This window comes from Rhinoraja longicauda, chromosome 39 (assembly GCF_053455715.1).
Source record: "Rhinoraja longicauda isolate Sanriku21f chromosome 39, sRhiLon1.1, whole genome shotgun sequence".
Classification (NCBI taxonomy): domain Eukaryota; kingdom Metazoa; phylum Chordata; class Chondrichthyes; order Rajiformes; family Arhynchobatidae; genus Rhinoraja; species Rhinoraja longicauda.
In genome coordinates, this window is record NC_135991.1 from 3,751,482 (window position 1) to 3,776,924 (window position 25,443).

A 25,443-nucleotide genomic window follows, 5' to 3' on the forward strand; every position below is an offset into this window, starting at 1 on the left:
TCGGTTAATTGGATTGGTAAAATTGTAAATTGTCCCCAGTGTGGGTTGGATAGTGTGAGTGTGCGGATATCACTGGTCGGCGCGGTCTCGCTGGGCCGAACGGCCTGTTTTTGCGTTGCATCTCTAATTTTAAAAAGGGAGGTAAGTGGTAGGTTGTTGCAGATTTGCCATGTCGATTTTGTTCGCCGGGTATTAAAATTGATGTCTTTTAAAATATCAATATATTTTTGCGCCTGCAAGCTGAAATACTAAAAGTTGTATGTTATGTTTTAAAAAAGAATGTCATAGCACAAGTGTCAACATCACCAATTGCTTGCTAATTGCAATTGCAACTCGGAGAGAAAATGACATGTTGTGTTATTTTAAGAAAAACGGATCTGTGTACTGCTGGGAGTTTGCATTGGAAGCGTGTTTATTTTCGTCGATTGGTTTCATTCAAACCGATATTTTTGCATGAAGGTAGACACAAAATGCTGGAGTAACTCAGAGGGGCAGGCAGAATCTCCGGAGAGAAGCAATGGGTGACGTTTCGGGTCGAGATCCTTCTTCAGACTAGAGTCAGGTTAAAGGGAAACGAGAGATATAGAACAAATAAATGAAACATATGAAAAGAAAAGTAACGTTGATGAAGGAAACAGGCCATCGTTAGGTATTTACTAGTTGAGAACGAGAAACTTGTGCGACTAGGGTGGGGGGGAGGAATGGAGAGTGAGGGAATGTAGGGGTTGCTTGAAGTTAGATAAATCAGTATTCATACCACTGTAAGCTGCCCAAGCGAAATCTGAGATGCTGTTTCTCTAATTTGCGTTTTGCCCACTTCCTTATTTCCTCAGTGACATTTCAGTGGTTTTCTCCTTCCCTGTTTCACAACCGCGTTATATCAAATTAACAATATTGAAACAAACGTTACAGCACAATAATAAGCAATGTCAATCAGAATCGGACGGGTTCATGAGACGATGTGGTTCAGTTGTTTTAATTTCCCAATCTGTTTCCCCGCTGTGAGCTATCAATAAAGCACACATCAGAAAATATAGTACCGATCATTTTTCGATTTCACCGCTTTACCATTGAACAAATTAATCTTCAGATAATATGAATGAAAGGGGAAATATTAACAATAGCTGCAACATTAACTGATGAAAATTGCTTCAATCAGAAATGAATTATTTTAGCGGTCACAATTTTGACATGTTAACACATGATGGAGTGCACGATAAATAAAGTTTACCGTACTATTTAGTTCATTGGAAGCAGAACAATCTGAACAATTTATGGAAGGTTTTCGTGAAATAATAAATCATTTAGCTAGGTCTATCCTATTCTTAAGACTTTCTCCGTCATCATTAAGCTATATTGATCACTGTGCGTATTGATATTCGTTCATTATTGTCGCGTGTGACGCAGCGGTAGAGTTGCTGCCTTACAGCGCCGAGACCCGGGGTCGATGCAGCTTACGGGTGCTGGTATGTATAGAGTCTTTTCGTTCTCCCCATGAACTGCGTGGGTTTACTCCGGGAGCTCCGGCTCCTTCCACACCCCAAAGGCGTCCAGTTTTGTTGGGGAATTGGCTTGGCGAAATTGTAAATTTCCCCGAGAGTACCTAAGGTGGTGTTAGTGTGCGGGAATCGCTGGTCGGCGTGGACTCGGTGGCCCGAAGGGCCTGTATTCGCGCTCAACTAAACAAAAAGAAATAAGGTGAAAAGCTATTGTTTCGTGCTGTGTATTAAAGTACGGTAATACTATATACCAATACAGCCAAATGATACACGATGACCACAGGTAAATCGACGAAATTGTATCTTAGAGACCAAACATAAAATTGGATTGCAGAATATATATTTTCAGCATTGTACCACGATAGTTTCAGAGCAAGTGTCCAATGTCCGCAATGAGGTGGGTTGGGAAATCGGACTACACTGTATCATGGGAGGACCATTCAGTCATGAGATAACAGCGGGGAACACGCGGATTTGTGTTTGGTGGTATGTACTTTCAAGTGTTTGTACCTTCTGTCTGACGAGTGGTCGAAAAGAGGGAATGACCCGGGTGCAAAATGGTCCTTCATTATTCTTTCTCCTGGCAGCGTGAAGTGTTGTTGGCATCAACGTGGGAAATTTGGGATGTATGAGGGACTGGAAAACAGCGCTTTACAACACGGAAATAGACCCTTCGGCACACATTGTCAATTAACTTTCATTCTGGTCAATGACGAGTTGCTGCATTTGGTCCTTATCCTCGAATCCGGTGCTTAAACGTCTGACCGAATGTCTTTTAAAATTCGTAATTGTATCTGCTGCCTGAGCTTACTCTGAAAGCTCCTTGAATTTGTCGACCACCATCTGAGTAAAACTAAGTTGCCCCATGTCTTTCTTACAGCTCTCTATTCTCAGCTTATGCCAATGCCATCATGTTTCTTAATCCTCTCCACTGGGTAAAAAGACTGAACGGGTAACTTAAATGAACAAACGCGGGCTTCATACTTCTTTAGACCTCGGATAGCATGATGCCGCAGCGGTAGATTTGCTTCCTCGCAGCGCTTGCAGCGCCGGAGACCCGGATTCGATCTAACGGTGCTTGTCTGTACGGAGTTCGTACGTTCTCCCCGGGTTTTCTCCGAGATCTTCGGTTTCCCCCCACACTCCGAAGACGCACAGGTATGCAGGTTAATTGGCTTGCAAATGTATTTAAAAATGTCACTACTGTGTGTGGGGTAGTGTTAATGTGCGCGGATCATTGGTCGGCGCGGACTCGGTGAGTGGAATGGCCTGTTTCCGCGCTATATCTCTAAAACTAAAAACTAAAATTCTGATAGAAGTATAATAAATCATGAGGTATCGATAGGATAGACTATCGCAAACCCACCCCTCGCCCGCTCTTGCCCCCTCCCCCGGTAAACTCCCCTCCTCCCTCTTCTCCGATGGAAATGACAAAGAACGAGGGGGCATAGATTTAAGCTGAGAGCGGCAATATTTGATGCAGGCCTAGGCGGCCAATATTTTTACATGGAGAATGCTGGGCACCTGGGACGCGTTTTCAATGGGGGGTGATGGAGCCAGGTACGGCAGTGGCGTATAAGAGTGTTTCGACTGGCATATGGATATGCAGGGAATTGATCGAAATTGATCATGTGCACCCAAATGAGATTATTTTGTCTTGGCATAATGTTCGGTACAAATATGCTGGGTGAATGGGGCTGCTCCTTTGTTGGAATGTTCCATGGTTTTTTGGTTGTAATTCTGGCTATTTCAGGACTTTCGCCGTGGATATGTTTTGTAACTAACCCTTCATGTTTCTCTTGCAGTTAATTTAGTGGCGATTGTGATCCTGTCCCGAGGAAACTGCGGCCTGTCCAAATGTATCAGCCGGTATCTACTGTCCATGGCGGTGACAGATCTGCTGGTCATTATCACTGCAGTGATGTTAAATCGGATACCCGCTATTTATTTTCCGGGTAGCTTCCTTGCCATAACTCCCATTTGTAGTTTCAGCATTGCGTTGATTATGCAGCGAGAGACAGTTCGGTGTGGCTGACAGTCACATTCACCTTTGATCGATTTGTAGCCATCTGTTGCCAGAAGCTGAAAGCAAAATATTGCACCCACAGAACCGCGGGCATTGTTGTCTCAACCGTCTGTGCGTTGGGGCTGTTTGATCAATGTTCCCTGGTACTTCCTGCACGAACCCATCTACATCATTGACAATGTCCCCTTGGTATTGCAAACGGAGGGATATCCGTTATTCTTTCCTTTTGTGGACAATATTCGATTGGTTGATCGCGTCTTAACCCCTTGTCTCCCCTTCATTCTTGTCCTCGTGTTCAATGCACTGACCGTCCGGTACATACTGGTGGCCAGTCGAGCACGGAAGAGACTCCGTTCTTGCTCCACTGGAGAGAAACAGAGCGACCCGGAAATTGAAAACCGCAGGAAGTCGATTATCCTCCTTTTTGCCATCTCGGATGTTTATCTTGCTGTGGATGCCTTATGTTATCCAGTTCTTTGTAGAAAGGTTTGTAGTAGGTTATAAAATTAATGGCTACAGTGACCCCAGGTTTATATTGATGGAAGGTGCTAATGTGTTTCAATTGTTGAGCTGCTGCACAAACACGTTCATTTATGCAGTGACACAAAATAAATTCAGGGAGCAGGTGAAGGCAATAGTGAAATATCCATTCAACCAATTGCATTCGTTCATTAAGTTGTGTAAGTCATAAGTTCCATGAATGATTTTGTATTAAATGTTCAAAGTTTAGTATTGTATTTAACTGACAATTAAAGTCAATGGATTAATCTGAATTTGAAGTTTCTCTTCATTTTATCCTGCATATAATTTAGCGTAAAATAATACGTTTCGCTGGGTCTCCTCCAACTGCAGTCTTTTTTAGGTTAATTAGCTTCTGAAAATTGTCCGCTGTGTGCAGAGGGAGAACTGGTTTTCTGGTGATTTCTGGTCGGTACGGACGATGAAACCGAGGGGGCTGTTTCCATGCTGTATTTCTAAACTAAACTAAACTAAACTAAATTAAACTAAACTAAACTAAACTAAACTAAACTAAACTAAACTAAACTAAAACTAAACTAAACTAAACTAAACTAAACTAAACTAAACTAAACTAAACTAAACTAAACTAAACTAAACTAAACTAAACTAAACTAAACTAAACTAAACTAAACTAAACTAAACTAAACTAAACTAAACTAAACTAAACTAAACTAAACTAAAGAGATAGACACAAAATGCTGGAGTAACTCAGCGGGTCAGGCAGCATCTCGGGAGAGAATGAATGGGTGCCGTTTTCGGGTCAAAGCCTTTCTTCAGACTGATGTCAGGGGAGGGGGGCAGGACAAGATAGGATGTAGTGGGAGACAGGAAGACTGGGTGGGAGAACTGAGCAGGGGAGGGGAAAGAGAGGGACCGAACTATCTAAAAAGGTTATGCAATGTGCATTGGGTTGAAATTGGATTTGAGAAAACAGCATGGAATGAGGCTATTCGGCCCAACCGAATCCACGCGACGACCTATCACTTGCTCATACAAGTTGTAAGTGACCACACTTTTTCACTCACTCCACACACGTTAGGAACGATTTACAAAGGCAAATTAATATCCAAAACCGCACGACTTTGGAATGTAGGAGGAAAGCGGAACACATTCAGTGTAGGGCGCTGAGTATATGAAACGAGGTACTAGAGAAGCAGGTAGTATAACACAAGTGAAACGAAATTTGGACAGGTACATGGATGGGAAAGGTTTAGAGGAATCTCGACGAACCTTTTCTTCAGTTATAATAATAATAATATTCATTTATTGTCATTGCAACGAGTACAACGAAATTAAAAAAATAGCCAATCCTGACGGTGCGTAAAACATATATGCAATAAATGCAAAAACCAAATAAATACAATTATATTAATTACAAAAGTTTTAACCGTGTTGCCTAGTGCAGAAGGTAGTGTTCAGTTCCCTTATGGCCCTGGGGTAAAAACTGTTCTTAAGTCTGTTTGTTCGGGATTTGATCGACCTGAAACGTCGACCAGAGGGCAGATGAACAAACAGACGGTGGCCGGGGTGGGATGGATCTTTTATTATTTTGCCTGCTCTACTGAGGCAGCGTACGCTGACAGGTGCTCCAGGGAGGGCAGTGAGCAGCCGATGATCTTCTGGGCCGTCGTGATGACCTTCTGAAGGGCCTTCCTGTCCTTTTCTGAGCAGCTGGCAGAATGGACTACAATCAAAGGAATGGTTCGTTTCGTATTCCTTATTTCTGCCATTCGTAGCCAATGTCACTGCTATGTTAAATAGGGTATGCTTGGAGATTCCTCCAGTGAGCCTACATGGGCATAAAGTTGAAACAAGGGAGGAAATGATCGCTTGACTGACAGTGTATTATACGCTTCCGCATGTGACAAGGGAAAATAATAGGAATAATAGCAACCGATAAATAGGGCGCAGTCGTGAGTGCAGAGAGAGTAAAGGATGGGGCTCAACACACAGCCCTGTGGTGAGCCGGTGCTCAGTGTAATGGTGGAGGAGAGGTGAGGGCCTATTTTGACGGTCCTGGCGGCGGGTTGGTCAGGAAGTCCTTGATCCATTGGCGGATGGTTTGGGAAAATCCAAGGTCAGAAAGTTTGGTGACCAGTCTGCTCGGGATGACCGTGTTAAAGGCAGAGCTGAAGTCGAGGAAGAGCATCCTCACGTAGCTCCCCTGGTGTTCAAGGTGGGTCAGTGCAGTGTGAAGAGCAGTGTCGATGGCATCCCCTGTAGACCTATTTGATCTGTAGGCAAACTGGTATGGGTCGAAGGTGGGTGGGAGGCTGGCTTTGATGTGCTGCAGGACCAGTCTCTCGAATCACTTTGTGATGACCGTGTGAGTGCTACCGGACGGTAGTCGTTAAGGCCGCTGATGACAGACTTTTTCGGCAGTGGGATGATTGTGGCGGACTTCAGGCAGGGAGGGGGATGGTGGATTTTAAAAGGGACAGGTTGCGTACCTCATCTCATTTTCCAAGAGGAGGTCCAGTGTTGGGCGCTCCATCTGTTGAGGAAGGAAGCTCTCTGGGATACATTTGACTAGTTATATCCCGACCATGTCGTTTATAGCATCGGTAACTCAATCACAACGAGGGAAAATGAAATCCACCACTAATTCTGAGTTATTGCGTTGCTTTTATCTGCAATCTCCCTGTTTATCGGTTCCTATATTCCCTATTATTTTCCCTTGTCAATGCGGGAAGCGTATAATACACTGTCAGTCAAGCGATCATTTCCTCCTTGTTTCAACTTTATGCCCATGTAGGCTCACTGGACGAATCTCCAAGCATACCCTATTTAACATAGTAGTGACATTGGCTACGAATGGCAGAAATAAGGAATACGAAACGAACCATTCCTTTGATTGTAGTCCATCCTATACCGAGCGAAACGTGGTGAGAACCAGAGATTCAGACAGCTAAGACAATAAGGTTAATGCTTAACTTCAGGAAAACAAGTATTTTATAAGTTTGAATCGGGGAAAAGAACAAAGCATATACAGGAGGGAATGTTGTACTTTACCCATACCCTATATCTGACTTTACTCAGATAGGCGTAGACACAAAATAAAACAGCTCATAGATCAGTGGTGAGTCTATTGAACAAGTCAGTTTAATAAAGGCCTTCGCGATATATATCGGGAAAACGGTGTAAGCATGCTCGCTCCTTCCAAGTCCTACGGTAACTGTAGGATGTTTGTACCTTCATGACACAATGGTTACGTGTGGAGTCACAAATAAACCATCATTAACCATTGTCTCCCCAAAGTTAACTTTAAACTTGCGTTCCTGTTGTTTAGAAATCTCCCTTCCATGTATCTAACATGTAGATATCATACATGTCCAGATGCTATTCTCAAAATTGAGTCCCGTCTTAAAAGACGCCATTTGTTAAACTATGGGAGACTGGTCTGCTAAACACAGTGACCAAGAGCAGCTGTAATGCTAGATTACAACAGAAAAGAAGCGAGACAGAACATCAAAGGACTATCCTCCCCTACTGATAACAAAGCCTGCTTCTCAGCACAGTGTTTCAGCTTTAGGTATTTTAACTACATCCCACTTGGCCATTTACCATCATCCTCCGAGCATGCGAGCTCCAGGTTTAACCAAACTATAACCTACTCAGGTTCCTTATAATACTTACAATTCCAACAACAGCATATGGCAGTTGTAATAAATGTTAATGAGCGAAACTCTTGAGGTATTACATGGGGATATTGGAGAGATTGGGGAGGGAGAGGGGAGGGGGAGGGGGAGGGGGGGAGGGGGGAGGAGAGGGAGAGAGAGAGAGAGAGAGAGAGAGAGAGAGAGAGAGAGAGAGAGAGAGAGAGAGAGAGAGAGAGAGAGAGAGAGAGAGAGAGAGAGAGAGAGAGAGAGAGAGAGAGAGAGAGAGAGAGAGAGAGAGAGAGAGAGAGAGAGAGAGAGAGAGAGAGAGAGAGGAGGAGAGAGAGAGAGAGAGAGAGAGCGGAGAGAGAGAGAGAGAGAGAGAGAGAGAGAGAGAGAGAGAGAGAGAGAGAGAGAGAGAGAGAGAGAGAGAGAGAGAGAGAGAGAGAGAGAGAGAGAGAGAGAGAGAGAGAGAGAGAGAGAGAGAGAGAGAGAGAGAGAGAGAGAGAGAGAGAGAGAGAGAGAGAGAGACCCGTTTTCCAGCGTCAGGGGGTGGGGGGGGAGGGGGAGGAGCAGGTAATCGCTCGTTCTCCTCGTTCTCCATGTCACCACGTGGGTTTCCAACGTTTGCTGCCAGAGAAAATTGCTGGTAATAGGCGTAAAAATGGGATAACATAACCAGCGTAAAAGAACGATTGATGGTCCATTGAACGTCGATGGGCTTCAAGACCCCGCTGTATCACTAAACTAAACTAAACTAAACTAAACTAAACTAAACTAAACTAAAATAAACTAAAATAAACTAAACTAAACTAAACTAAACTAAACTAAACTAAACTAAACCAAACTAAACTAAACTAAACAAACTAAACTAAACTAAACTAAACTAAACTAAACTAAACTAAATTAAATTAACTAAACTAAACTAAACTAAACTAAACTAAACTAAACTAAACTAAACTAAACTAAACTAAACTAAACTAAACTAAACTAAACTAAACTAAACTAAACTAAACTAAACTAAACTAAACTAAACTAAACTAGGTTCTTCCTTTCCCGCATTACTCACTCACGATTCTCCTTGCTTCAAATTCTCCAAGCAGGTAACATTATAAATGACCATCTGCACCAGGGACAAAGTCACAAAGTCTGATCGTTCACTGAACTTGGAAGGCGATTCTTACAGAAGATTGTATTTGCACTTCTAGTGTGGTTTCCAAATAGTTTGTGGTTTAAGTCGTCTAACTCGAAAATTTCAATTTACGAAAATGGCTTTGGTCTCACAGGTTTTCAATCATTCCGCTAACTGTTCCAAATATGGACCCGGAAACACTCTCTGACAGGACGTCCAATCGCCGCCTCTCTGACGTGGCTAGTAGTCGTCCCACTTCCGATTCCGTTCAACTGGCTCTGCTGGTACAGAACCGATCGATCCGGCTCATTTCGACACTTCAAAACCAACATCGGTTCGGAGGAGAGATCAGTCCACCGCGCGGATCCCGTGGCAGGTTTTCACGCTGCTTTATCTGCAATATACAGGTGCAACGGTTTTCGGACCAAAGTAACCAAACGTGCAGTGTGTGTGTGTGTGCGTTTATTGAACGCGCGTGTACTATGTTTATGCTGTATTCTATGTGTTCTCTAAATGCAGTATATGGCATGTGTATGCATGCATATAGGCTGTACGCGTGCAGTTGAAGTGAGGACTGTACGTATATGCGTGCTGTGTGAGACCGTGTATGCAGCACATTTGAGTTGTGTGTGCATGTCTGGGAGGTTTTGTTCGTGTGCGTGCGCGCGCGTGAGTGTATGTGTGTGTGTGTGTGTGTGTGTGTGTGTGTGTGTGTGTGTGTGTGTGTGTGTGTGTGTGTGTGTGTGTGTGTGTGTGTGTGTGTGTGTGTGTGTGTGTGTGTGTGTGTGTGTGTGTTCAACGATCAGAGGATTCAATTACACTTTATTCTTCACAAGTCCTTTGGCACAGCGAAATGCTTTGTTTTGCGCACAACCCAGTGAAATGGCATAGCAGACAAATACTTTATTCCTTTACAAATACTTTATTGCTTTATTTCAAAACAAAAAAACAAACGTACAAAGTAGTAACACGATCAATTCAAAAGCTACCTATATTGGCTGTTTACAAACAAAACAGTTATCAAATAGGCAATAGATAATAGACAATAGACGATAGGGACAGTAGGCCATTCGCCCCTTCGAGCCAGCACCGCCATTCGCCGTGATCACAGCTGATCACACACAATCAGTGCCTTCTCCCCATATCCCTTGAGTCCGCTGCCATTAAGAGTTCTATCTAACTCTCTCTTGAAAGCGTCCAGAGAATTGGCCACTGCCTTCTGAGGCAGAGAATTCCACAGCTTCACAACTCTCTGAGTGAATTTTTTTTTCTCATCTCCGTTCTAAATGGCTTACCCCTTATTCTTAAACTGTGGCCCTAGTTCGGGACTCCCCCAATTAAAATTTCGCCAACTTTATCAATAATACATTCGACCTTCCGCCGCGACCAGCGGGAGGTTCACGGAAGGCCTCCAGCATCCCCGTGGACACCGCGTGTTTCCTCGCCAGGGACATGCGAGCATGGGCGCAAGCCCGGAAAAGGGGCAGGCAGCCGACCCCTGTGCGGCCGTCGACTACCCGCTGCCTGGGCCCGCGAATGGCCTTCTTGGTCAGGCCCAGGAGCAGACCGACAGGGAGACACCCTCCTCCCTCCTGACCTTCCCCCTCTAAAGCGGGTGCCCAAAAATCATGACCGTAGTACTAAAGTGGAGCTAAAACCTGAGGAGCGGGCCCTTCAGACACTCGAACAGGGGCTGCAACCTCTCACACTGTATATACAAATGATACACGGTCCCTTCCTCGCCGCAGAAGTGACAGTCCACAAATGTCGCCACGTTTCTGACGCTGGCAAAATTTTACCGAACAGTCCTATTTTCTGCCTGCCGCGGCTCGTGGTAGCAGGCTCAACCCCACCGCCCACACATTCCCCAGCCGGACCACCCTTGAATCGCGGCGCCCGCTCGCCGCGTCGGCGTGTGTGTATGTGTGTGTGTGTGTGTGTGTGTGTGTGTGTGTGTTTGTGTGCGTGTGTGTCTGTAAGTGTGCATGTTTGTTTGTGGGTGTGTGTCTGTCACTGTGTGTGTGTGCGTGTGTGTGTGTGCGTGTGTGTGTGTGTGTGTGTGTGTGTGTGTGTGTGTGTGTGTGTGTGTGTGTGTGTGTGTGTGTGTGTGTGTGTGTGTGTGTGTGTGTGTGTGTGTGTGTGTGTGTGTGTGTGTGTGTGTGTGTGTGTGTGTGTGTGTGTGTGTGTGTGTGTGTGTGTGTGTGTGTGTGTGTGTGTGTACGTCTGTTTGTATGCTCTGTATTCTTGCCTCCTTGCCAAAATGCAATGTCCATTTAACTTCTCTGAAATCCTTTGGGAAATATAAGCTTTTCGCTCTCATTTTTTGTGAAGTTATATTAACCTCTGAATGGCAAGGTGCAAGTACGTTTTCTTGTAAAAAAAAGTCTGCTTTAGACTGTTTCTGGTACAAGTGTTGCAACGGGGCCTCAGGCAAATGTGGCAATACCGTTTTCGAGCCAAAAGTGTTTGGCGACAAATCATACAGCAGAACTCAAAGGGAAAATCATCACTGCTGAATGTCCCATGAGTCATGTGGATAGTGAGGTTCATGATGGGAGGGGTAACTAACGGTTCTAGCCCTGGGAGATTGAGCCATTTAGTTGGGGAATGGGCATTTTGAGGAGCCAATAACGCAATTAACAAAATGTTCTTTTTCAGCCAAGATCCTTGTTTTCTTTGTCTGATTCGGGAATTTTACTGAACTTACAGACCCAGAACGATGATTAAAATCGTCGAGCTATAATAACAGCAACATGCCATTCGATCCCTCTGGTTCGTGCCGAACAGATTACCTAACTGAGCTTGAAGATAGACACAAAAGCCTGTTGTAACGGAGCGTGTACGGCACCATCTCTGGAGAAAGGGAATTGGTGACGTTTCGTGACGAGACTCTTCTTCAGACTGAGTCAGGGGAAAGCGAAACGTGAGATAGGGCAGGTGATATAGAGAGATACAGAACATATGAATAATTTTTTTGCAAAAAGTAACGATGATCAAGGAAAGGTGAAGCCCATAGTGGTCCATTGATATTATCTGAAAAAAATGCAGATAACAATAGAATTATAGACTCATACATCAAGTCCCAACTTACAAAGAGAGTGGCGGCGTCTGGAACGCGCTGCCAATGCCAGTAGTGGAAGCAGATCTATAGTGGTATTGGCCACTCGGACATGCAGAATATGGAAGATTGTGCCTCGTGTAGGCCGGTCAAATTATTTCAACTCAACATCGCGTTCGGCACAAACATGATGGGTCCAAACGCCTGTTCACGTGCAGTTCTATTTCCTGTGCTGTTCCATTACCCGATTTCAGAACCTTAACTTCCATGCATCTTTCCTCTTCGTATAACTATCCGGTGGCACGGTGCCGCAACGGTGGATTTGCTGCTTTATCCGGGTTGGATCCCGACTACGGGCGCTGTCTGCATGGAATGTGTACGTTCTCGCAGTGAAGGTTTAGGTTAATTTATAGATATAGCGCGGAAACATGCCCTTCGGCCTACCGAGTCCGCGCCGACCAACGATCCCTGCACACTAACATCATCCGACACACACTAGAGACAATTTACAATTATATCGATGCGAATTAACGTACAAACCACCGCGTCTTTAAAATGTGGCAGAAATCCGGAACACCAGCGGAAAACCCACGCAGATTATGTGGACAATGTACAAACTCCGGACAGACAGCACCCGGAGGCAGGATGGGACCCGGATCTCTGACACTGTAAGGGAAAAACTCTACTTGCTGTACTCTGCCGCCCCAGAGTAAGATTATTTGATTGTTCTTTTCTTCCAGATCCCGATAACCGTAAACGGACGACATATTCAAGAAAACACAATGATCCGGCAATGTTGCTTCCTCCTGTTATTTCTCCAAGGTAAAATCGGCAACGTTTCATACGTATTGCTTAGAACCCTTGCAAATTATAATAGTGATATGATGGGGCTAATGCCAGCAAGAACCCAGTGTAAAAACGGACAGGAGTCGTCCATTGGAATCAATTAGTTCAACATCTATCGGATTCAACGTCTATCGTCCATCCTGTTCTCATTCCTCCTTCCTGCCAGTTCGCCAAACGCTGGTGCACGGGACACGTTTTGTGCACAGAGGACGGCGGGTGCCTGAAATGCTCAGCTAGGGTTGTGGTGGAGGGAGATACGATAATGGTATTTATTATATATTTTAAATAGGTCCATAGATATGCAGCGAGTGGTATGATATGGTTTATGTGTTGGCGGAGGAGATTGATTTGGCATCATGTTCGGCACAGGAATGGTGGCTCAGGGGACCTGTTCCTCTGGTGTAGCATTCTGTGTTTGCGGTGATATGGATGGAAAATGAGAGATCCAAAGCAGCCCATCGTTGGGGCAGCGATCTCGGATATTTGCAGAGGAGAATGTTATGGATAAACAAACAATCTTCTGAATTTCCCAGCGGATCAGGCAACCATTGTGCAAAGAACTGGACAGACGCCGTTGCGGGTCGAGGCCCTTCACGCGGACTGAAAGAGTAGAATGGAGATAAGAAGTATAAGATGTAGGCTAAATATGTTTGATTGATTGATCGATCGATTGATTGATTGATCGATCGATCGATTGATTGATTAATAACTGGCCTTCAGGCCAACATTGCCCTCACCGGTCACATGCCATTGTATACTAGTCCCTCCTGCATACGTTTCACCCATATCCCTCCAACCCTGTCCTATGCATGTGGCAGTCTAATAATTTCTTTAACGTTGAAAGGCTGGAGCAATTAGGCTTGTATACACTGGAATCTAGAAGGATGAGGGGGGATCTTATTGAAACATATAAGATAATTAGGGGATTGGACACATTAGAGGCAGGAAACATGTTCCCAATGTTGGGGGAGTCCAGAACAAGGGGCCACAATTTAAGAATAAGGGGTAGGCCATTTAGAACGGAGATGAGGAAGAACTTTTACAGTCAGAGAGTGGTGACGGTGTGGAATTCTCTGCCTCAGAAGGCAGTGGAGGCCAGTTCGTTGGATGCTTTCAAGAGAGAGCTGGACAGAGCTCTTAAAGATAGCGGAGTGAGGGGGTATGGGGAGAAGGCATGAACGGGGTACTGATTGAGAGTGATCAGCCATGATCGCATTGAATGGCGGTGCTGGCTCGAAGGGCTGAATGGCCTACTCCTGCACCTATTGTCTATTGTCTATTGCAATAGTCCCTGCCTCGACAACTGGGAGCTTTTCGTATAGCCACCTCGCCAAAGAAGTATAGGTTAATTGGCTTCTGTAAAATTGGAAATTGTCCCTACTGTGCAGGATAGTGTTAGTGTGCGGGGATCGTTGGTCGGCGCGGATATAGTGGGCCAAAGGGCCTGTTTCCGCACTGTATCGAAACTAAGCTAAACTAAACACTTGTGGGGAAAAAGGTACCCCTCAGATTCATGTTAAATGTTCCCCCTTCACCTTAAACATCTGACATGTAGATGTTATTTTGTATTTGCTTTATTACGGCTATGTAATTGTGTAAACGGTCCTTTAATATGCAGCAAGTCCATTTTTTTCTGGTGACGTTACCTCTGACTTAACTTTTGTGATTCCAATAGATTGTCTATTGCTTCTTTAGTCGTTCCTCCCGCACCATTTAACACTGCAGTCAGCTTATCTGCTCTATCATTCCAGCTGTGCAGTCGGGAGAATGGACCATGCGGGCTCTGTCCCGCAGTGCAATCAGCGGGTCTTGCGTGGTGATACCCTGTACGTTCGACTTCCCCTCGCACCGTTACACCGCCATCCATGGAGCGTGGTTCAAATACTGGTACAAGTGGAAGTATACAGTAACTTACTCCAGAGATCCCAACTACGGGATGACCGGGTTCAAGAAGCGGGCTAAAATCGTTGGTAACCTGGGAGAGAAAGACTGCTCGCTGAGGATCGATCACCTCAGACCCGAGGACTCTGATGTGTATTACTTCTACGTGGAACTGGACGGCTTTGAGACTTACACCTACACACACCCCGTCCAACTGAACGTTCTGGGTGAGGCCCCTTCAAAGTTTGCGTCCGCTGTGCACACATAGTTCAGAGGGGGAGTTGGTTTCGCTCCGTGAAGAAATTTCCTTTCTCAGTCTAGCGTTTGAAAACGAGCGCAGAAGGTGTGCAGCATTGTAGAATTGCACAGCAATGGGAATGCGTACTGCAATAGCGACATTACAGAGGGCGACATGATCAAGGAGCGGCTTGGCGTCTCAGAAGCGTGGTTATAGCACAGTGGTAGAGTTTCTGCCTTACAGCGCCAAAGTCGGGGTTCCATCCTGACTACGGATGTTATCTGCGTGATCTTTGCACGTTCTCCCTGGGACAGCGTGGGATTTCTCCGGGTGCTCCGTTTTTCCGCCCTCCTCAGACGTACATGTTTGTAGGATAATTCGCCGAGTAGGCAGGGAACAAAAAAACCGTTGTAAGCCCCCTAGTGAGGTCCATCGGTAGAACTGCAGTGATTCCTAGGGCCTAACACTGTGGAATGTTGGAGCCATGGCCATTTGTCCTCGGCGACACTCTTAGTAAATGGGATTAGTACATATAGAGGATAGGTAGATGGATGGATAGATGGATAGATAGGTGGGTGGATGTTTCGGTAGATAGATAGTTAGAACGATGGGGGAACGGGTGGGTGGAGAGGTGGTGGACAGATGGATGGATAGCTGGGGTTTGTAATGATCGGAGAATTATACCCTCCACTCTCTTGGGCAGACAGGAGGCTACAGATGGTGGATTCCGGAACAAGCGAACAATAAATTGCTGTAGTGACTCAGCGAGCAACATTAATGGAGTCAAAATGATGGTGGGCTATTTGGGTTGAGATTCTGCTTTCCATGTCATCTCTTTCCCTCCGCAAATGCTGCTTAGCAGGTGGTGTTCCTTCAGCAGTTTGTTCTTTGCTCCCTCCAAGGCAGTGCGTTCTGGATTAACAATAATTTGAGTCTAAAATATATCTCGCATCACCAGCCCCACCCCTCTCCCACTTCAGACCTGCATGTTGTTTCACTGGATCTTTCTATTCTTCAGATGTACCTGATAAACCCGAGATTTTAATCCCGGAAACTCTCACCGAAGGGACCCCTGTGAACATCCTCTGTAAAGTCCTCTACCCCTGTCCTGAAGACCGCCCATCTCTCACCTGGAGTGAGCTGCCAGATTCCACCATCAATGAGCTTGGGGAGAAAACGAGCGGAGAATATTCCACTGTCTTGACTTTTACCCCTTCCGTCGCTCATCACGGGCAAACTGTTCGCTGTACCGTTGACTACTTTGGAACGAGTCACAGACTGCAAAACTCTGTTACCCTGAATGTAATATGTAAGTATTTTTTTAAATAACGTATTATAGTCAAAGAGTCACAGCAGAGAAACGGAACATTTCTTCCACCTTCTCCATGGGAGCTCATTGGCGTTCTTGGCGCGTCACGTTTTCCTGCATTTGGGCCATATCCCTCGAAATCCTTCCCATCCACAAATCTGCAAAGCTGTCTTTTCAAAGTTATAATTGTTTTCCATTGCTTCCCCAGGCAACGAGTTCCAGATACGGATAACTGTCTGAGTGATCCTCCAGTTTTAGAAACTTCTTCCATCGGTTCAATTTATGCGTGCTCTTGTACACGAAAAATAAAATCAACCCTCAGCCTCCTGCGTTATAAAGACAAAATGGCTAAGCATGCCCTGTCCACCTCTATAATCGAAACTATTACACTCAATCAACATCCTGAGTGAATCTCTTCTGCATCTTTTCCAACGTAATTATATCCTTCAATTTTTTGGCGGAAACTCCAGGTGGGGCACGTCAACGCCATGACTAGCGGTTATATCAAGAGGACTGGAATACAAAAAGAAATAGGTAAAGCTGAGACTCTATAAAGCGTTGGCCAGGCCGCATTTGGAATGCTGTGAGAAAATATGGGCCCCATATCGAAGAAGGACTTGCTGGGTCCAGAGGGTCCAGAGGAGGCTTACAAGAATGATTTCAGGAATGGGTGGGTCAGCATATGATGAGCGTTTGACAGCACTGAGCCTCTACTCGCTGGAGTTTAGAAGGTTGAGGGAGGGGGGCTAATTGGAAGTTACAGAATAATGGAAGGCATATTTCGAGTGGATGTGGAAAGGATGTTGCCACTGGTGGGAGAGTCTAAGACCAGAGGACATAGCCTCTAAATTAAATGGCATTCTTTTAGAAAGAAGGTGAGGAGGAACCTCCAGTCTGAAGAAGGGTGTCGACCCGAAACGTCACCCATTCCTTCTATTCCGAGATGCTGCCTGACCTGCTGAGTTACTCCAGCATTTTGTGAATAAATCGATTTGTACCAGCATCTGCGGTTATTTTCTTATGGAACTTCCTTAGTCAGAAGGTAAAACTCATTACCACAGAGGACTGTGGAGGACTAATCAGTTGATGTAGACATATTCTTGATTAGAACGGGTGTCAACGGTTAAGGGGAGAAGGCAGGAAAATGGGATTTGGAGGCAGAGATCAGCCATGGTTGAATGGCGGAGAAGACTCGATGGGCCGAATGGCGTAATTGTACACCTATAATATATGCACTTACGGCACCAACAGGTGTATCGTGGTATCCCAAATGTTGTCAACAATATCCTTCCTAATGCGGTCAAGGATGCCAAACGACTCTAGCCATTCTCTCCAAATAAAAAGCACTTTCAAGGAACTGCGCCCTAATACATGTTCCGGGAACCGTGCACTCAACATCTTGTCCAAGAACTCTCTGTTCTGTTACACTCTCCAGGAATCTGTAAATCCAGCCCTGGATTGACATATGAAATTGAAACAGCTAATAGCTGCCAGAGTGTATTATGAACCTTATTCCTGCAAATAATGCATTACAAAGGAAAAGCAAGTTACGTGAATGTGGCATAGTTGAAGAAAATGAAATCCGTTGGATAAAATTGATATCCATTGGAGGAACAGCATTTCACATTTCACTTGGGAAGTGGTATGAATATTTATTTAACTAACTTCAAGTAACCCTCTCTCTCCGTCCCTCCCACACTTAAGTCGCACCAGGTTACCGTTCTCACCCAGCAAGCAGCTAACAATGGCTTGTTTCCTTTATCATCGTAACCTTTTTCCATATCTTTCATTAATTCCTTTAATACCTCTCTACATCACTGTATATATCTCTCGTTTCCCATTGCCCTAACTAGTTTGAAGAAGGGTCTCGTCCCGAAACGTCACCCATTCCTTCTCTCCAGACATGCTGCCTGTCCCACTGAGTTACTCCAACATTTTCTGTCTATTTATTATTTATATTTTCATATTTCAGATACAGCGTGGAAACAGGCCTTTTCGGCCCACCAAGTCCGCGCCGCCCAGCGATCCCCGCACACTAACACTATTATCACCACCCTACACACACTAGGGACAATTTTTGCATTTACCCAGTCAATTAACCTACATACCTGTACGTCTTTGGAGTGTGGGAGGAAACCGAAGATCTCGGAGAAAACCCACGCATGACATTATTATGGTATGTCTATCATGGGTTTAAACCAGCATCTGCAGTTCCTTTCTACCCATTGGTTATACGGTGGCTCTTGGAAGAATGTGCACATCTCCCGTCCTCGTGGTCTTTGATTAGACCATACTCAGCGCATTACATTTAAATTTCTATGTCATATATCATGGTTAGACCACATGAAGAGTACCGGACACATCAAGAGAACCGGAGTACCATCACTAATGTGATGTTAGACCACATCAGGAGTACCAAATACACGGTTTGTTGTGGATGAAGCTAGAGTCATGCAGCGCATTCGGCACATGCGTACCCCTGACGAGAATGATGGCTCATCTATCCTAGTCCCACCTGCCTGCATTTGCCCCCCTATTTCACTAAACATTTCCTATCTCTGTACCTGTCAAAATGCCTTTTTATATGTTGCTTTCATTTCTGCCTCAACTAACTCTTCTGGTAGCACCTTCATTACACTTACCATCCACCATGTAAATAGTTGCTCCGCATGCTCCTATAAATTTATTCCCCTCTCAAAACAAACGTACGTACTCCGGTTCGTGTTCCTTTACTCAGGATAAGAGGCTCAGTGCCTTTACTCTATCTATTCCCCACACGATCGTTCTCACAGATATAAGACCATCCCTCGTTCACCTTTGCTCCAACGAACATAGTTCTAGCCTGCCGAATATTTCCTTGTTACACAGGCCTTCAACTCCTGACAATATAATTGCAAATCTTCCTTACATTCTTTGTAGCTTCACAACAACTTCCTATAGCAGTGTTACCATAACTAAACGGTGCACTCCTTTGCTCTCCGTCACTGTCCAGCGCCCGGACGTTTACTGTGTGGTTTGATTTACCAAAATGCAACACCTCGCATTTATCTGCATTGTACATCATTCATCGGCCCATTTGCCCAACTGGTCAAGTTTCTGGTGTAATTGTTTATAAATATCTTCGTTATCTATGACATTATTATGGTATTATGACATTTCCATACTTACTGATCATACCTGGTACATTCCCATCGGAGAGAAAACACTGCGTAGATCACAGCTGACGTGTCATTGTGCCGTTATGCTGGAAAGAGTACAGGATGGATTTACGAAAATGATCCCAAGACTTGATGGCCCGAGTTACAGGCAAAGGTTATGCATGTAATGACTTTTTTTTTTGGAGCGCAGGGGATGAAGACTGATCTTCTTGAGGTATATAAAATCGTGAGAGAAATAGATAGTGTGAATTAACTGAACTTTGTGGCCAGAGTAGGGGAATCATGAATCAGAGGAAAAGGGTTTGGATGGAAATAGCAAGATTTAGATTTAGAACCTGAGAGGCAACATAGTCTTTCTCAGAGTGTCCTGATTTTGGGCACTTGGAAATTTCTGGTACGCTTTACCGATTGGAAAATGTCCTTGCGATGACAGAGTTGCCCCGTTGAACAGGTCACGCCTTTGCGACCTAGGTTCTATCATGCTATTGAGGTGATGATATATTTATGTAGTGATATGGAACGCGAGTAAAATACAGGAGCTCCTCTCCCCTGCTTCCGAATTCTGGGTCAATATTGGCGGTCGAAGACCTAGCTTGCGGTCTCAGTAGGTAACAGCTTACATGTTGTATGAGTTTGATTGTGTTGACATGAATGACCGTTGTCCGAGGCAGTGTCGGTGTTTGGCTGGTTGATATTGTGGAAGTTAACTGGGCTACTTGTCCTCGTTGCTTGGCGGTTGCCAGAAACAAGACACGCAGGAGACGAAAGGGTTCCATTTCTATCCCGCTAACATGCCGATGATGTTGTGTTTCCAAGATTCTCCCCAGAACACGGTGGTCGAGTTGACCTTCAAAGAAGCCAACACGATTTCCCTGCGTTGTTCCAGTGACGCCAACCCCAATGCCATTAGTTTCTCCTGGTTCAAGATCACCGGTGGCGTAGAGACTGATCTAAGCATGGAAAGTCAAAATATCACCGTTCACCTTGAGTCGGAAAAGGCAGCTACATCCTACAGCTGCACGGTGACAAATGCTCTTGGGAGCTCACGGTCCGCGCCCGTGCGAATACCCAGTCGGCGTGAGTATTTTTTGTGATTGGTTGCTCCATCACGGATGCTTGAGTTGAGGACTTCCTCCTATAAATGTCTATTTCCGCCTTTGCTAAACATCTACCGGTTTCACGAAGCTCATCCAATTATTCTTCACAGAGAGAGCTTTGGAAAACCTGTGGCACACGTACAGAAGGAACCCAAACATTCACTGAATCATTTTCTACTATTCCGCCGAATACTGGTTCCAATTTGAGATCCAACTCCACTCGTTGCTCCACCTACACATCTCCTCCCATGGACATTAACAGGCAATAAAATTCAAACAAGCAGAATCGATTCGTAACAATACTTAGAAACAGGGCGATACCATTTTGGACTTTAGTTTCCATGCATTACCCATGATTGCGCAGAACCTGTATCCTTTAATGCCATTTTGATCGTTCAGCAGATAGATGCAACATGCTGGAGTGAATCAGCGTGTCAGGCAACATCTGTGGAGAAGCAGATTGGGTCAAAGAACAGGTTGGTCATTGAACAATACAGCACAGATACAGGCCCTGCCTCGAACATCAAGCCTCGAATTGTACACTAGTCATTGCTTAATTCATTTTGTTCCACATTCCCATTACCTCTTTGGTTTCCTCTAGATGTTAAATGAGTAGTGGGATCTGGGCCCTTGATGAAACCATAAGCACATTAAATTGGAATTCGCGTCCGTGCGCAATTGATGGTCGGCATGCGTTTTCTCGGCCGAATGGCCTGGTTCCTTGCTCCATATCCGTATTGTACAATTATGCCCAGATTATAACATTCATCGATGCACTGGAGATAACCTACATCGTCCAATTGACCTGTAAAACAGCATGTTTATGGGCTGGAGCAACTTAACAGGTCCGGCAACAGATTTGGCGAAAAGATAACCTACAGGTCGGGACACTTTTTAAATGGTTGTAGTGAGTGCATAAGAGAGAAAGCTGGCAGAGAGGTGATGCAGAACAGGTCAGATTGTTTAGAGTAGGTGGAGAAATCTAGAAAATTGTTGAAGGGGTGGGTGTGGGGGTGGGAGGATGGGGAGATCACATTGATTGGTCAGCATCTACAGTCCCTTTTAGTTGGATTAGAAACTGGTGTGTCTCCTTCTCCCGCATTATCACTTTCCAAATCGCCACAATTTCTGCGACATTTGCAAACGTACATAGGTTGTGACCTACATTTACTTCTAAGGATAAACTTGGGTTTTGTGTTCTGGAATGTGGAAGGCTCCGAAACGAAATCTATGTTCACTCGTCTTTGACATTTCCTCTTTGCGAAAAGGGTCCTTAATTTCACCCGATAGATGTCTCTCATCAATATATAAAACTCTCGTTTGTTTGGTTGTTCCTGAACTACAGTCAAAACAGTACCAGATAGTGCGGACATTTCGGCCCACCTTACTCACCGTCGTCCCTTTGGTGTTACTGGAAGAAGTTTCATTGAAATCGGTGTTACATTTTTAAAGTTATTCACATTTAAAAGTTTAAATCTATCTCCTAGGGAGGGTTGGGGGAGGGAGGGAGGAAGGGAGGTGGGTGGAGGGAGGGGTGAGGCAAGGGAGAGGAGGAAGGATTAGGGGTTGAGGAGGATGGAGTGGGGCGAGGAGAAGTGGGGATGGGGTAGTGGGGGAGCGGTGGAGGAGGGGACGGGGAGTGTAGGGGGAGGGAAGGGGAAGGGGAGGGGGAGGGGGGTGAGAGGGTTCTGCACCAATGCAGGAGAGGTTTGGACCCAACGGGTCCACTTGGTCTAGTAGTTTTCTCAATCAATCAACGAATAGACATTGGTATTCATGGACGACGATTTTATAAACTGTTTTTCCCCCTCCAAGACCTTACAGATGAAGCGGCTGTTCTGTCCTGGGCGCAATGCACGAGGTATCCCTCGAACGTGACCTGCCGCTGCATTGTACAATCCAACTTCCCCGTTAACGTCACTTGGGGATTCCTGGACCGGACCATCGTGTTGACGGACACGGCCGGGGACGTCCGGGCAGATTGCGTTCGCGCCGGGTCGCTGGTGACCATCACACTGATCGTCCGCGGGGTAAACCTGACGGTAGAGACTGTGAACTTCTCGGTATCCAACCCTCGGTGGCTGGAACCCTTGCGGGCGGAGCTGGAGGTCCGGACATACGATGGGACTGGAGACGGTAAGAACTGAGTGTAAAGGTGAACGCGACGGAATTGGAAGAGGTTGGTGGTGGTCGCGAGGACATGGCAAATGGGAGCGGCACCAGGCATTCCTGCCTATTGATCCTGCTTGAAACACACGTAAACCTTGCGCTGCGGGCAAAGCCTCCGCCTTGCGGGTCGAGAGACCCGGGTTAGTTCCCGATCACCGCCGATGTCTGTGTGGAGTTTGCTAGTTCACCGTGAGACTGCGTGGGAGATGGAATACATCGTAGCAAAGTGTGCGGCCATGCACTGTCCGAGTAGGAATAAAGGCGTAGACTATTTTCTAAATTAGGAGAGATTCAGAAACCGGAGGCGCAAAGGGCCTTGTGGTGCTGGTGCAGGATTCCCAAAACGTTAATTTGCAAAACGAACATAAATTGACGTGACTTTATAAAGGAGATGAGGACAAATTTCTTTAATCAGAGGATGGTAAATCCATGGAATCCATTGCCACAAACGGCCGTGAGGCTGCATTGGGTATTTTTGAAGCGGAGGTTTAATAGATCCTTGATTAATAAAGGAGACGAAGGGTACGGGGAGAAGGCAGGAGATTTGGTTTGAGACGGAAAGACAGATCAGCCTTGATTGAATGGCGGAGTAGACTCGTTGGGCCAATTGGGCTAATTTTGTTTCTATGGCTTATGAACCGGGAAGGTTCCGATGGTGTGGATGTTGATTTGTGTGATGCAGTGCGCTACATCCACATTCTGCTGTTTCTTGCGCTCGTGGACGGAATAGTTGGCAAATCAAGTTACGATGCAGCGGATATGAAGTTTTCTGTGGTGCATGTGTTGAAGCTGGTAAGAGCCAGAAATTGGGATGGATCAGTTTGCTTACCACGAGAGACTGTTTCGTTCGATTAGAGGAGGCAAGCAGAGAAATCATTCGCGTAGGGTTAGGGTTAAGTTAGGAAATTTAACTCCTTCTCAGAGAGGTCTAAAACTGGCGGACATATACCAAGGCTAAGGGGAAACACGTTCAGTATGGATCACCGGGGGGGGGGGAATCACCAAGGTCGGGTTGAAAGGTCGTCTGCCTATTTCTTTTTACAGACAGGTGCGATCGTAGCTCCCCTATTATTGGTTCACCTTCTTGTTCAGCGATCATGGCACGGTGGGACTTTCTGGGATTTTTGGGTCAGGGTTGGCTGAAATGATTGTTCCTTCCCTCGTAGCTCCTGCAACAGAACAGGGCACGCCACGAGGCATTTCCGGAACACCGCTGGCTTTCATTTACGTAATGGTTGTATTTTTGCTCATCTGCTTTGTCGTAGCTGGCTTAATGAAGAAATGGAGAAGACAAAAGTGAGTTCTGCACGAACTAGACAAAGAGCAAGTGCGTCTCTCGCTGCGTTGGCTTCATTACAGGTGGTAAAATGTGACAAAGGGTCTCATCACAGGATCAGTTCCGACGGCCCAACTCATCTAGGGCTACCAAGGTGCCTCATCCAAACTATTCGAACTTGGCCATATCCCTCCACAGTGTTGCCACCCACGTTCCTGTCCAAATACCTATTAAGTGTTGTTATTGAACATTCCTCAACTACTTCCTCTGGCAATCCATTCTACATACGCAGCACCATCTGAGTGAAGAACTTGCCCCACGGGTTCCTACTAAATGTTTCCCCTCTCACCTTAAACCTGTAGACCCTGTTTCCCGATTCACCTACAATGAGAAAGAACATCCTGTGCATTCGTCCTAATTATACCTGTCCAGATTTCAAATGTGTCGATGATCACCCCTCAGCTTCTTGCGCTCCAAGGAGTTGTGAGCAAATTTGGGCCCCATACCTGAAGAAGGATATGGTGGCTCTGGAGAGGGTCCAGAGGAGGTTTACAAGAATGGCCAAAATCACCGTAGATCCCCTTTAGTTCCTTAACACTCTGCTTTGCACTCTGTTTCAGTGACAAGTGACAGATTCAAAGGGGACTTGAGAGGCAATTTTTATATAGAGTGTGATGCGAATACGGAACGTGCTGCCAAGGGGAGCAGTGGAAACGGGTATCTTGGTAATGTTTAAAATGCCTTTGAGCAAGTACATTGAAAGGAAAGGTTTAGAGAAATATGGGCCAAAAAATCAGACACATAGGACTAGAGTTTGACTTTAGGTTTGATAGGGAAATGAATTTGATTTTATTTATTCTCACATGCTCCAAAGTGCAGTGAAAAGCGTATGTTGCGTTCTAGCTAGTTAACGGAAAGAAAATATACGATTACAACCATATAAAGGGGATATAAAGCGCAGAATAAAGGGAATAACGCGAATGACGTTTAGACATTAGACAATAGGTGCAGGAGGAAGCCATTCGGCCCTTCGAGCCAGCACCGCCATTCAATGTGATCATGGCTGCAGGATAAAGCCAGTAAAGTCCGACCAAAGTCCAAGGGTTTCCAATGCGATGCACAGAAGTTTAGTACTTTTCTCTACATGTTGGCAGGATGACTGATTTGCTTGATAACAGCTGGGAATAAACTGTCCCTAAATCTGGAGGTGTGCGTTTACACAATTCTGTACCGTTTGCTCGATGGGAGTGGCCGGGGTGCGACTTGACTTGATTGGGCCTTACCCAAGCAGAATCGAGTCAATGGAAAGGGTGACTGGTTTACGTAGTGGTTTGGGCTGCCTGTGGAGTTCTCTGCAATGTCGCTCTGTCTTGGATGGAGCTTCTCCCAAACCGTGCTCTGATGCATGCTGATAAAATGCTCTGCACGGCGCGTGGAGGTATTGCGCCCTAAAGCCTCTTATCGGGAAGTATAACTCTCTGACACTATTTATGCCTTTATGACAATAACGTGTTTGCAACTCTCCTTTAGAAGATACGGCAACGCACAAATACCCGCGACAAAGGAACATCCTGAGCAAAAGTCGAATGTAACGGAGAATTTGAATCAGCTAATCCTCGATTAGTGCGAGATGACGCAG

General features: G+C 45.4%; 1 protein-coding gene across 1 annotated transcript; it reads left to right on the forward strand.

Annotated features, from left to right (window-relative positions):
• The first annotated feature begins 1,772 nt into the window (after positions 1–1,772).
• On the forward strand, positions 1,773–25,443 carry LOC144611102 (sialic acid-binding Ig-like lectin 10). Its single transcript, XM_078430174.1, has 10 exons — positions 1,773–1,782; positions 3,305–3,524; positions 8,984–9,179; positions 12,571–12,652; positions 14,428–14,784; positions 15,814–16,104; positions 20,079–20,339; positions 22,175–22,495; positions 23,695–23,824; positions 25,335–25,443. Exons 1-10 carry the CDS (start codon positions 1,773–1,775, stop codon positions 25,426–25,428), a joined length of 1,962 nt encoding a protein of 653 aa, XP_078286300.1. The 3' UTR covers positions 25,429–25,443.